This window comes from Homalodisca vitripennis, chromosome 7, assembly GCF_021130785.1.
Source record: "Homalodisca vitripennis isolate AUS2020 chromosome 7, UT_GWSS_2.1, whole genome shotgun sequence".
Lineage (NCBI taxonomy): Eukaryota > Metazoa > Arthropoda > Insecta > Hemiptera > Cicadellidae > Homalodisca > Homalodisca vitripennis.
This window is the reverse complement of record NC_060213.1, coordinates 109,380,424-109,392,876: the sequence shown is the minus strand read 5'-3', so window position 1 is coordinate 109,392,876 and position 12,453 is coordinate 109,380,424. Positions and strand designations below refer to the sequence as shown.

Here is a 12,453-nt window from a genome sequence, read left to right as displayed (position 1 = left end):
TCAGTATGTACACTGTCTTTGATATTGTGTTCTTATCAATATACTAACCATGTATTTTTTACAACCGGAAATGTTTATAGAAAATTATTCCTAACGTTGAATAGTATTCCCTTCAACAGACTTTTAAATTAAAATTTGTTCTTTAAAAAGCCCGTTCACTTAGAAAAACTAGCAACTGGTAACTTAATAATCAAGATAATATCTACAGCGTTACAATAAATTATTCGTTATAACATAATGTTACTACTAAGTATAAAATAAAAATGGGTAAACTATAAATTAACAATAACTGTAAAAACAAGTTTTGTGATAGAACTAAGTCAATAGCAAAATCACTTACCTTTATTAAAATTAATAATTTTTAGTTGAAAAATTTAGTCCACTTCATAAATATAATATCTGTTATTTGTACTTAAAATAAAACTAAGACATGATTTGTCATCTTCAAAATTAAATTAATGTACATTAACGGACTTATTCAAAACACTCTTTTAAATCCAGTATTTTGAATTTATATAATCATCATTATTGTTATGGAAAAGATGTCTGAGCCCTTACAATCAATAGACTACATAGGTATATCGCAGTAGACACATCTTAGGTATCGTGTATAAATAAGTAAGGAATATTTCACAGGATGAGGATTCTCTAATACTAGATGCACTCATTACTGTAATAACGTGCCCTTAAAATAACTTATCAATCTTTAAATTTTAAAATAACACACATATATATATATATCTGTATATATCAGTGAGTGAGTGGGTGAGTCAACTTCACGTGCGGTTGTATATTATATAGGATATATATATATCCTATATAATATACAACCGCACGTGAAGTTGACTCACCCACTCACTCACTGATATATACAGACGAATTCTAACATATTTTTAGAAGTGCTAGAAATTTGGCACGCAGGTACTTTTTGCAATATTACCCATAGGAGAAGTCTGGAAAACCCGACTTTTTTACTTTATAACCTCTCAAAAAAATACTAGAAGTTTGCTCATTGTTTACCCTTGCAGGTGTTTTTTGTAAGCCCAATAGCTGTTCTTTTAAACTTAGTTGGAGATTTATTGCCAAATAAAAATATCCAATGGTGCCAAATTCTTGAGAACGTGGGGGCAGTGAACTATTATTAGTTACAGTAAAATTAGCTGTGTACAAATTTAATTAGGTTGTTTAATTATTTATATGGTTCCTTTTGGAAACAATTACAAAAAAGTCAGTAAGTATCAGTCAAGTTTGTCAAGTATCCGTATAACATAATACTAATTACATTCACACGACCATGCAAACACGTATTAATTACTTGATGAAAACCACGAGTCATATTTGAAATCAGTAGAAAATCTAATTCCTTTTCATTAAGTAAAAACAGCGCTTGTTGCATTTAAAATAATTACTCGATCCTTATACCTAGTTCTTGCTGGGGTTGAAAATTTTTCGGTTATAGTCTTTGAAAAATAAAATAAATTTCATACAGAGTTCACGTAAAAACGTTTTGATATAGGTACTAATAAAAGAGCTGTAACAGAAATTTTAGACCAAAAACATTTTTTTAAGCATGACGAATAAACGACGCAACTAATAATCAACTTGACCACATTAATGTGATGGTTTTGTTTTTACACACAACTTAATAAATTTTAGCTTTGTTGTAACTCTTATAGCTTTCAAAATTTCTTGAGTGAGCATAAAATTTGGAACAGATTGTATGTGTGTGTGTGTGTGTGTGTGTGTGTGTGTGTGTGTGTGTGTGTGTGTGTGTGTGTGTGTGTGTGTGTGTGTGTGTGTGTGTGTGTCAAAGAAGAATGGATTTATTCAATGCAAAATTGCGTTTCTAGGGTAAAGGATTACACTTATTATAACAAATAATGCTTTATAAATAAAAAAATTGAAACAAAGTAGCGGATATCCTAACAGTCCCAGCTCTTAATGTAACTTTAAACAGGTAATAGTTTTCAAATATAAGTTTAGTAACATCAACTTATTTATATATTTCTAAAATAAAAGTCTTTCCATAAAATTTTGGTTTTGGGTAAGTCAGGATCTTTTAATCGGATCACTAATTTATTAATTTATCAAATTAAATATCGCGATGACACAAAAATAACGACTTCGAGTAAACCGATTTTAAACCACTTCATCCATATTGTGTTTCGTATAGTTAAGTGAAAAACGATTTTACGTTTTGTATTAATGTACTTTATTGAAGTACTTAAACATGTAATCCTAATCTTTAACTTTTACAATGTTATAAATTAAATCTAATTATTAAAGATCGTGCCAATTAATGTCTTAGACCCAAACTTCGATACCCCTAAACTGTGTGTAAACTCCCTCCCCCCTTCTTAACAAATTTGTTTTAGAGTAATGAATAGGATAATTTTTTAAATCAATGTCCAAAAGATCAGACAGTGTGATTTAAAACTTCTATACAAAAAAAAAGCAAAGTACTGTACGTAGTGAACCAGCAGATGTCGGACTACCACAACACTCTACGTATGGGGATGCGTGTGTGCGAGGCGGCCACCCTTTTACTAAATATCTCGATATTTGCAGTTAGTGGTATGGCTCTCTTGGATATCCATAGAGTTACCCAGATGAAAGTGACACTTCGTCTGGGGATTTCAGAAGATTGTTCAATAACGTAGTATATTTCTAAATCGAGTTGAGATCCAACGATAAAGTGCATCACATCAAAATCTGCTTTCCATGTCACGAATAAAGACATATTACTCAACAAAGTATCTTGGAAATATTTTTATAAATGTTATATTAAACCGAAATAATATTTTTAACTGGCCAGCTTTATTGAGAGCCATTTGGACCGATAAAGATACTGAGATTCAGGATCTGGAGCATTATGTGTACAAATACCTTGTAAGTCTCAAAACTGCATTGCTTTCAATCAAAATTGTCATGCATATTCTATGGAGTGCTTTGAGAACCGAGTCAATTGAGTTATATGGCAGATCTCAAAAATAGACCACTATGTAAATATTATTGCAATTATGTAGGACACGTTCAGTGGCAATATTAAACCTCACTACTACTGTGAATCCGAATAGATAGATGATACTTCACACCAGACTGCTTATTAGAATATTTATGTAGATACAGGAACCGATGTTCTTAACTCTGATTCTTATTATTCATTTTAGGTGACGCCAGAATGAGTAAGATCAGTGTTGTAATGATCGTTATGGATTACATGAGTGTCTGGACAGATTTCGGCATCAAATAAGCTTGGTCATTAACACGTGTGCGTTGAAAGTTACGAGATCAGGGCCCCAGTAGGACGAAGACAATTTTAGAGGAGGAGTAAATTTACTCAATAATCGTTACTGACTGCTTATCGACCTGATTTTAATGGGTATATGATTGTTTCTTGTTGTTATTTCTCTCAAATACAGAAAATACGGGTGGTTGATAACATCATCATATGAAAGGACAAAATTAACACCGAAATTTGTCACCGTTATATATTACAAAAATAGAGCACGTTATATATTACAAAAAAAATTTATAATCGGTTCAAGGATTTGAATCATCATTTTCTTATCGTGACAAAAATAACTTATAACGTAACATTATTCAATCACGCGTTAATATGAACCTGCAAACAGCATAATGAGTTGTGATTCTAAATATTTAAGCACATGTGAAGTTTCAGGTCTATCAGATGAAATAAAAATAATATGACAGCACAATACTGAGACTCTGCACAAATCATGCAGTAATGACGGAGAATCAGGTTGTTTTTAAGCCTTATTATGCCCGTCTTCATGGGCCTATGCGAGAATCTAACAAACAGAATTAGGGGATGAGTAGATGCAGTACATAACGATGATATCGATAAAAAATGCACTAATTGAGAAACGAGTTTTAACTTGTTTAGTCTTTTTAACCTTTAGACAATGTTGAAAGATTATTTGGTTCAAGAATATTTAAAACGTACCAGTGCATATTACAGATTTTGAGCACTTTTGTTCTATTGGTGTAAGATATTGAGTTGGTTTATCCAAAGATTATTTTCTGTTGTAAGTTACTATGTTTTATCTTTAAATTACACACCTGTGTGGACGTGTTATGTACCATGTGTACATAATATGGTACCACAACAGAGTACTTATATTATTCGTGTATTTCCAGAATTTAATTTCTGTGGTAGCCGGCCTTCATTTGGCCAGTGGGAGGCGAAGGGTCTTCTCTTGGGTTCGTGGCGAGGAAGGTTGTATAAACTTTTCGAAATTAAACAGCGGATTCGAACTATTATATGATTAAAATTAGTACACAATTTGGATCAGGTTAATAACAAATTAGGTTTAATTAATACATAATTAAAAATTTTTAATTTGGCTTCCGAAAATTTCAAATAGGAAGAGAGGGAGAAAGAGAGAGAGAGAGAGAGAGAGAGAGAGAGAGAGAGAGAGAGAGAGAGAGAGAGAGAGAGAGAGAGAGAGAGATAGAGAGAGAGAGAAAGAGGGAGAGACAGACAGACAGAGAGAGGGAGGGCCTAATTTAACGTCGGCTGCCTCCCGCACAAGTAACCTACTCCCGAGCATGGCTTCCACATCGTCCGATCCTCCCGCGGGCTTCAATGCCAGGCAGAACTCCTGCCTCTTTCTTCTGCAGTGCCCTTAACGCCTATATATTTCCTAGATTTATCCGGGTGCCACTTGATGTGTACGGCGGCATTGGTACATATTGTGGAGGTCTTACCAATATAAAGGTGATTAAAATTATCACTAAAGTAACAATAAGATATTTTCGTTGAATTCTCACCTTAGTATTACGTTAAAGTAATTTATTTCTTGAAATTTTGGGGCGTTAACACCGAGGTGTCACATGTTACTCGAGCTTTTAAACCAAGAACACACATAGGTAGTATCAAATTTACTTTACTGTCTTTTGAAGGTAATCTGCGTTGATTCGGAATTGGTAAGTTATTGAATATAGGTAAGAATGAGGATTACTATCGCGTCCGGACCGACTCTATGTCGAGGAACACTAGTTATATATGTCATTACACGTTTAAGAGAAGGAAAATTTCTATACCAGTGGCTAAAAGCAACGGAGCGTTGTATATTACGCTTAGGTTAGCTAAAACGTTTATCATCATGACAGCTCCATCCATCTCAACAATCACCTCCTTACCTATCGATAAGTATCTTTCAGGTCAAATATCTCTAATTTTGTAATTATCGATTTTCCACTTCAGGATATCCTCTGGACTGCCCGGGTATAAGTAAAAATACCTATTTTTAGGGAATTAGGATAATATTTCATGCAGATTTTCCGTTACATTGCGTAAATTATAGATTTCAAGCGACATATAATTTGAGCAAAATTTCTTAGAAATCAGTAGAAGCCTAGTATTACTTCTACTGTGAGTTTCAACAATTTAAATTTCCCCCTACTTTCTCTATTTTATATATATATATATATATATATATATATATATATATAATAATTTGAATTGTTCAAATTCTTGCTCTAACCATTTTGATATAAAATAAGAAGGAGAATTTATACAACTATATACTATTTTAATACTATGGGCCTCACTTTATCACTTGGTTTATGTATTTTAGAAAGACAGTACAATCTTTGGATGATTCGATTTGTTACACTGAGCGATTTTGATATTTCTTTAGATATTATTGCCTTGCGGTGTTTTAGTGAAGGTGTCACTGACGCAATGTGTTGATTTCTTATTGATTTCCACATAAGGACCGTCTTGAAGCATGTTTCCCACTCTTGAGTAATATTCATTTTTATCTAAATAACAATTATATTACTTTTGTTCTCTATAAGGTAGAAAACATCTTTGCTTTTTAACGATTGTATTACATTATTTTTATCTATAAAGACGTTTTGATATGATTTTGGAATATTGTTTGCACATTTTTTAGTTTAATTTTAGCTTTAAGAAGAGCTGAATTTATATAATTTCTAATTGCAAGTCTTTGGTAATTATTACAAAACCTCTGTGTGATTCAACATCAAGAAATACATCTTGCTCATTAAAATATTATATGTTGAAGTTTAAACATTTATTCAAGATAGTTAACTGTTAAGGGGGCTATTGGAGAGAGTGGCGCTCACTTTTTGCTGTTTTGCTAGCCTGGCAATGAGCAAGTACTGTCCTCTGCCCACTATACTGGAGAACCTGAACGGAGCTGGCTTCCTCTGCTTCCAAGTTGACATTTCATGGATATAGAGTGCACACTATCTTCACGATCCAGAAGAAAGTGCACAGTTCCTTTGAGAACTAAGTGCAATAATAGTTTTCTAAGCTTATTGTCCTAAGTGAACAAAACAACCTATCTTCACAGATTTCGGTACATAAAAACAGTTTTTCCCCTACACTCCCATTGAGTTCTTTCTATTACCACAGTTTAATATATATATACTTTTGATTAGAAATCTAAACAAAATCAAGAATGGAACAACTAATTCTAAGAACTAAATAAATTACAATGGCCAAAGTTATAAGCTTTTTGACGTATTTTATTTCTCATGGCAAAAAAGCAAATTCAACATTGGCGTCGGAAATATAATTCACCAATACACAAAGTGCTCACACAGGTGCTCCAATGAAATTGCGTGCGATTTCCTTCGAGTCGTGTGAAAGCCTCGGGTAATTGTTTGTATATTTACTTTACAGACGAAACAAACATAAAATTTTTCTGTAAATAATTTATTTTAATAAATTTGTGAAAATCGTGACTCCTTATGTTTAAAAACTGTTTTGAACTAAAAAAATCAAATATTTTATAAAAGATGAATTAACTATCCCACAAAATTAATTAATGATTAATAATAATATAATATTAATTAATAATTCATTAATTAAGTAGTTAATTAATCACATTTCTTGGATGATATGACACGTATTGCTACCAGCGGTCATGATCTTTATAATGCATTACTGTAATATGTCGCACTGTATTGGTAAGATAAGATCTACGTGTATATGTCTAAATTGAATAAAATTCCGGAATAAAAGACGTTGTTTTTCACATTTATTTATTAATCGATATAAAACTAAAAATAAAAGTAATAATAAGTAAGGGGCATCCATTGACGTTCCATAATCATATCCATAAAATGTATTATCAAATATGAGTAGGGTTAAATACTCCCAAGGGTATTACATTCTGTTTATCAAAGAGAAAACACTAGGGTAGAATGTCCAGGGGAAGGGCCAGATGCGTCTGAACCTGTAGCTTGATGGCCTGAAGATGTTAGAGTAAAATGTGGTGCTGGACTAGCCGTAGCGTGGGACTTAGGTTCGGAGTGTGGTCCAGATTGATGAGACAATAATTTGTGAGGATTTGGGATAGGAACTGGATGTGGATTAGGCCCCGCATGTGGTTCAGGATGGGATTTTGGGCGTGGATGGGGAGTAGCTATTGGCTTTGGAAAAGAAACTGGAAATGGATCCGAAATAGCTACAGGATGGGGATGGGTAGCAGAAATTGGGTTAGGATGAGGATTAGGTAATGGATGTAGTTCAGGATGAGCTATGGGATGTGGATAGGGAGAGGGCATTGGGTTCGGATGTGGAGAAGGCATCGGATGTGGTTGAGGGCCGGCTCTGGAGTGTGGTTGAGGGCCAGGCAAAGGGTTCGGATGTGGTTGGGGATCAGCCATGGGTCCTGGCATTGGATTGGGCTGTGGACCGGCTATATTATGTGGTTGAGGGTTAGGCAATGGGTTCGGTTGTGGATTAAGTGTCGGTTGTGGTTGGGGATCGGCTGTAGGCTGTGGGTTAGATCCTGGCATTGGATTTGGTTGCGGACCGGCTATATTAAGTGGTTGAGGGCTAGGCAATGGGTTCGGTTTTGGATTAGGCATAGGATTTGGCTTTAGATTAGCCTTCGGTTGTGGGTGGGGACCGGCTATGGGAAGCGGGTGAGGGATGGGCATTGGCTTTGGTTGTGGATTAGGCTGTGGATGTGGGCCTGGATTTGGTTTTGGTTGCGGACCTGGCATTGGGTTTGGTTGGGGATTGGCCATAGGCTGTGGTTGAGGACCTGGCTGTGGATTTGGTTGAGGACTGGGCATTGGTTTCGGTTGTGGGTTAGGCATTGGACGTGGTTGTGGATTGGCCGTAGGTTGTGGGTGAGGGCCTGGAATTGGATTTGGTTGAGGACCTGGTTTTGGATTTGGTTGAGGACTGGGCATTGGTTTTGGTTGTGGGTTAGGCATTGGATGTGGTTGGGGATTGGCCGTAGGCTGTGGTTGAGGGCCTGACTTTGGATTTGGTTGAGGACTGGGCATTGGTTTCGGTTGTGGTTTCGGCATCGGGTTAGGTTGGGCATTGGCCTTAGGCTGTGGTTGAGGTCCTGACTTTGGATTTGGTTGAGGACTGGGCTTTGGTTTCGGTTGTGGTTTAGGCATTGGGTTAGGTTGAGGATGAGCCATTGGCTGTGGGTGGGGTCCTGGCGATGGCTTCGGTTGTGGACCGGGCATGGGGTTTGGTTGAGGATTCGGGTTTGGTTGTGGTTGGGGATTGGCTATAGGCTGCGGGTGAGGGCCGGGCAAGGGATTTGGTTGTGGACCGGCTGTAGGTTGTGGTTGAGGGCTGGGCATAGGCTTCGGTTGTGGATTAGGCATTGGATGCGGTTTGGGATTGGCCATGGGCTGTGGATGAGGCCCTGGCATTGGATGTGGTTGAGGATGGGCCATGGGCTGTGGATAAGGTCTTGGCATTGGATGTGGTTGAGGATGGGCCATTGGCTGTGGTTGAGGTCCTGGCATTGGATGTGGTTGAGGATGGGCCATTGGCTGTGGGTGTGGTCCTGGCATTGGATGTGGTTGAGGATGGGCCATTGGCTCTGGATGAGGTCCTGGCATTGGTTTTGGTTGGGGACTTGCCATGGCGTTTGGTTGAGGGCTGGGCACTGGATTTGCTTTTGGATAAGGTTCTGGTCCTGGATGAGGACCTGAATATTGGTGGGGGTCAGGGATTGGGTATGGTTGTGGGTAAGGCAAAGGTTGAGGATACGGATAAAGTTCTGGCATCAAGTAGGGCATTGGATACGGTTGAGGTCCAGGACTTGGTCCTGATGATGGATAAGCATTTGGCATTAGTCCTGGCTGTGGAAAAGGTTGTGGAAAAGGTTGTGGAAAAGGTAGTGGGTTGGGGCCTGAAAAGGGTTGAGGTCCGCCGACAAGGTATGGTGGAAGGAATGGTGCTGGCATGGGATAAGGAGCAGGATTAGGACCTGCGAATGGCGCTGGCTGATAGGGTTTTGGGTGTGGCCCCGATACTGCAGTTTGACTATGCTGAACACTAGAGGTAGAAGCTGGCTGTGGCTCAGCCCTGGCTGTTGGTTCTGGCTGTGGGCCACGAGGTTCAGCCGCTTTTGCTTCAGCTTCTGGTTGAGGGGTTGCAGTGGCAGCAGGGTCAGCTGACGCAGACGGGAGACAAGACACCGCTGAGCATGCTATCAGCAGCCCTAAACAAAACGCATCTGTTACTTTTTTGTTATTTACTGAATACTAAGCATAAGATAGAAATCTTATGTTTCCTGAAATCACAAATTAGAAAAAAACAGAGGATTGAAAACAAAAATTTATAAAACTATATACAGCAAGTCTACACGATAATTATTTGATATGTAATGGTAAATTTTATTAGATATTACTCCTATATTTGTGAATGTATAGTACTTCTTAGATGTTTCACTGATACACAAATCATTACCCTTGTTCACATTTCCCAGTTTTAATTTAAATACTTGAGATTCCTCTTTGTAAATCTAACAAAACAGTAACTTCAAGAATACGAGCAAATGTATATGACCATTTGTATTGATTATCCATGAAGAATCTCAATCTCATTCAAGATACAAGAATTTTCAAACATAAATTTACTAACCGCCCATATCTTATTCCGAAACAAAACTTGTGTACCATGGCATTAGGCAGTTTGTACAGTTGTCTGTTGTCTCCGAAGTAAAAAGGAAGTTCTTTTGTTATCAACATGCCAGAATAGCGATGTTATAGTTTGTTCATAAAAATAGTCAATATTTTCTTTTAACATGAGATTTAAAAATTACATACATACTTTAAAAACATTTATGGGGCAAAATATTTTGCAGCAGATAACCAATAAAAGATAACCTGTAATTAATCAGTTATGATAAACATTAAGTATACGATCGGCCGAACCGATGTGTGACGTAGTGATTTGGTAAGAGGGAGTACTCATGCTATACTATATACTATAGTTTAGCCTTAATCTGCCCGGCGGGCTTCCAAGTATTATTGATAATCTTATGAGAGTATTTTTGCTTAGTTTAAAAGACCTGATTAATAAAATACTCATGTGTTTCTTAGGTAGTTATTCCCAATCCATTAAACAAGTTGATATCAGCTGCTTGATTTTAACACTAACTAACCAAATTAATATCAATTTAATCCTTTATAATATTTGCACTCGTATTTTTACTTATTTATCTTTATGTACTTTATATCCTCACAATTTAACCATCCAAGACCTTATTTAGTAGCGAATATGCTGAACATAACTATCAATTCTTTGAGGGTAAGACAATTTTTTGGTAAGAAATATGTTGCTAAGGTTTTAAGAATTAAATCAAACAGAATCAAAGTTTTGAAATTGTATATTTTTTTAAACTGTTTTGGAACGTATAAGTGAAAACCCATAACGTGTTCTATACTAGGTTACCATTTTTAAGCAAGTTTGTGAACGTTTAAAATACCCTATCTTAAATTGCTTTTTGGGTCATTATTCAGAGTGATAAATTAATTGTATTTTAGAAAAACACATCCTCTCTATTTCTCAAAAGACAAACCTTGTGGTACCTTATTTCAAGACTAATGCGAGTTTTAAAGTTAGGTGTCACACAGCACTATACACCACGTAACGCGTAAATTAACAATACATATTTTGACTAAAAACTCATTTCTAAAGAGTTTAAAGGTGTACAAAAGTTTTAGGTGATGTATCATAACACATAGATAAAAATATGAAGTTTAAATTTTTGATATTATAAAATCCAGTACCATATTTCAAGCGCCACGCCTAACAAAATTATTCATATTCTCGTAAAAATAGCATCTTATTAAGTAATGGAATACGTTAAATTTAAAACTATATTATAATATGTAAGACCATAAATCTATGCAATTTCTTATGAATCGTACAAGTTAAATAGATTTTTCTTTCACCACAATCCGTAGCTATGGTCTAGTTTCAAATTTATTCGACATAATACGTAGGTTGCTAAGAAAGAATTTCATATTTTATGATTCCAAGATTCAGCGGTACAGTTTTGGACTGAAATATCTATAATTAGTATAGAATGAATTTTGAAGCCAGTATATTCGAAAATGCTCCCAAACCCCAGATAACGGTCGTTTTAAAATGTAACCCCTGTGTAATGCCGTTTTAGTAACAATAAATCGCAAAAATACTACAGAAATAATCAATATGGTATATATACACTAACTCCATTTAATCACACTCACCAAAAATTATAGTATTCATCCTGCCTCTCCGATGAACGGTCAGGTCAGTGAATAAGGAAAAATAGCACAAGAATTGCTTCGCTCTAACTCGTGTTCTTTCCTATTTCTAGTGACGAGAAACAATATTCAACGACTCCATCGCGATAGTTACTTATTTGTTCACCTTTGTGTGTATGGGCCTTTATCTTTACGTGTGGCTTTCAGAATGTTTTATCTCATATATTCTACAGACAAACAATAACAGGCGTTGATATTTTCTCAACTAAAGGCCAGAGGATAGAATAACTATTATCTTCGAAATAATCTTACAATTTGTATTTAGGTCGTGTAGAAACGTGGGGTTTTAAGCACACAGCTCTGTGTGTAGTATGATAACCATGTTAGCTCCACGTGATAACGGAATGCTTTATTGAAATTTTCAAAGTGGTAAGTGGTATAAATAGCAGTACTGCTACATAGGCTGCATTTGGCAGACTTACATGGCTTTCATACATCTGGAAACCAAAAAAATTCAATATAAACCAACGATTTTGTTTTAACGTACTGTTTGGAGCTTTTCTCATAGAGAAATAATTTGTAGCAATCCTTTATTTAAAGTCTGTTTGGCATAGACAAAAACAGATGGATATTGTGGCTGATGGAAGAATAATAAGGGCGATACTCAATCCCCCACCAACCAACTACTCCAAACTATTTTATTTTCCAACTTCAACGGGTGGGACAGATTAGGGAATACCCCAGTGCTTGAAGCCTATACATGAATGGTGATCATTTTCTTCATAATATTGCAATGAAAGTTGTTCACAAATGGCTTTATTAGGCAGTAAGAAGTTTGGTAACTAACCAGGTGTGTACGGCAACAAAATCTGTGAAAGTAAACGATCATGGAAAAGACGATTGATTCCATTATTCTGCCAATATTGTTTGTACAAATAA

At 35.9% G+C, this 12,453-nt stretch overlaps 1 protein-coding gene across 1 annotated transcript; it reads right to left on the bottom strand.

Moving 5' to 3' along the window:
* Positions 1 to 7,024: 7,024 nt before the first annotated feature.
* Positions 7,025 to 11,816, bottom strand: LOC124366193 (basic proline-rich protein-like). Its single transcript, XM_046822554.1, has 2 exons — positions 11,518 to 11,816; positions 7,025 to 9,479 (listed from the first exon to the last, which is right to left on the bottom strand). The coding sequence occupies exons 1-2, from the start codon at positions 11,534 to 11,536 to the stop codon at positions 7,180 to 7,182; spliced, it is 2,319 nt and encodes a 772-aa protein (XP_046678510.1). The 5' UTR covers positions 11,537 to 11,816; the 3' UTR covers positions 7,025 to 7,179.
* Between the last annotated feature and the right edge of the window lie 637 nt (positions 11,817 to 12,453).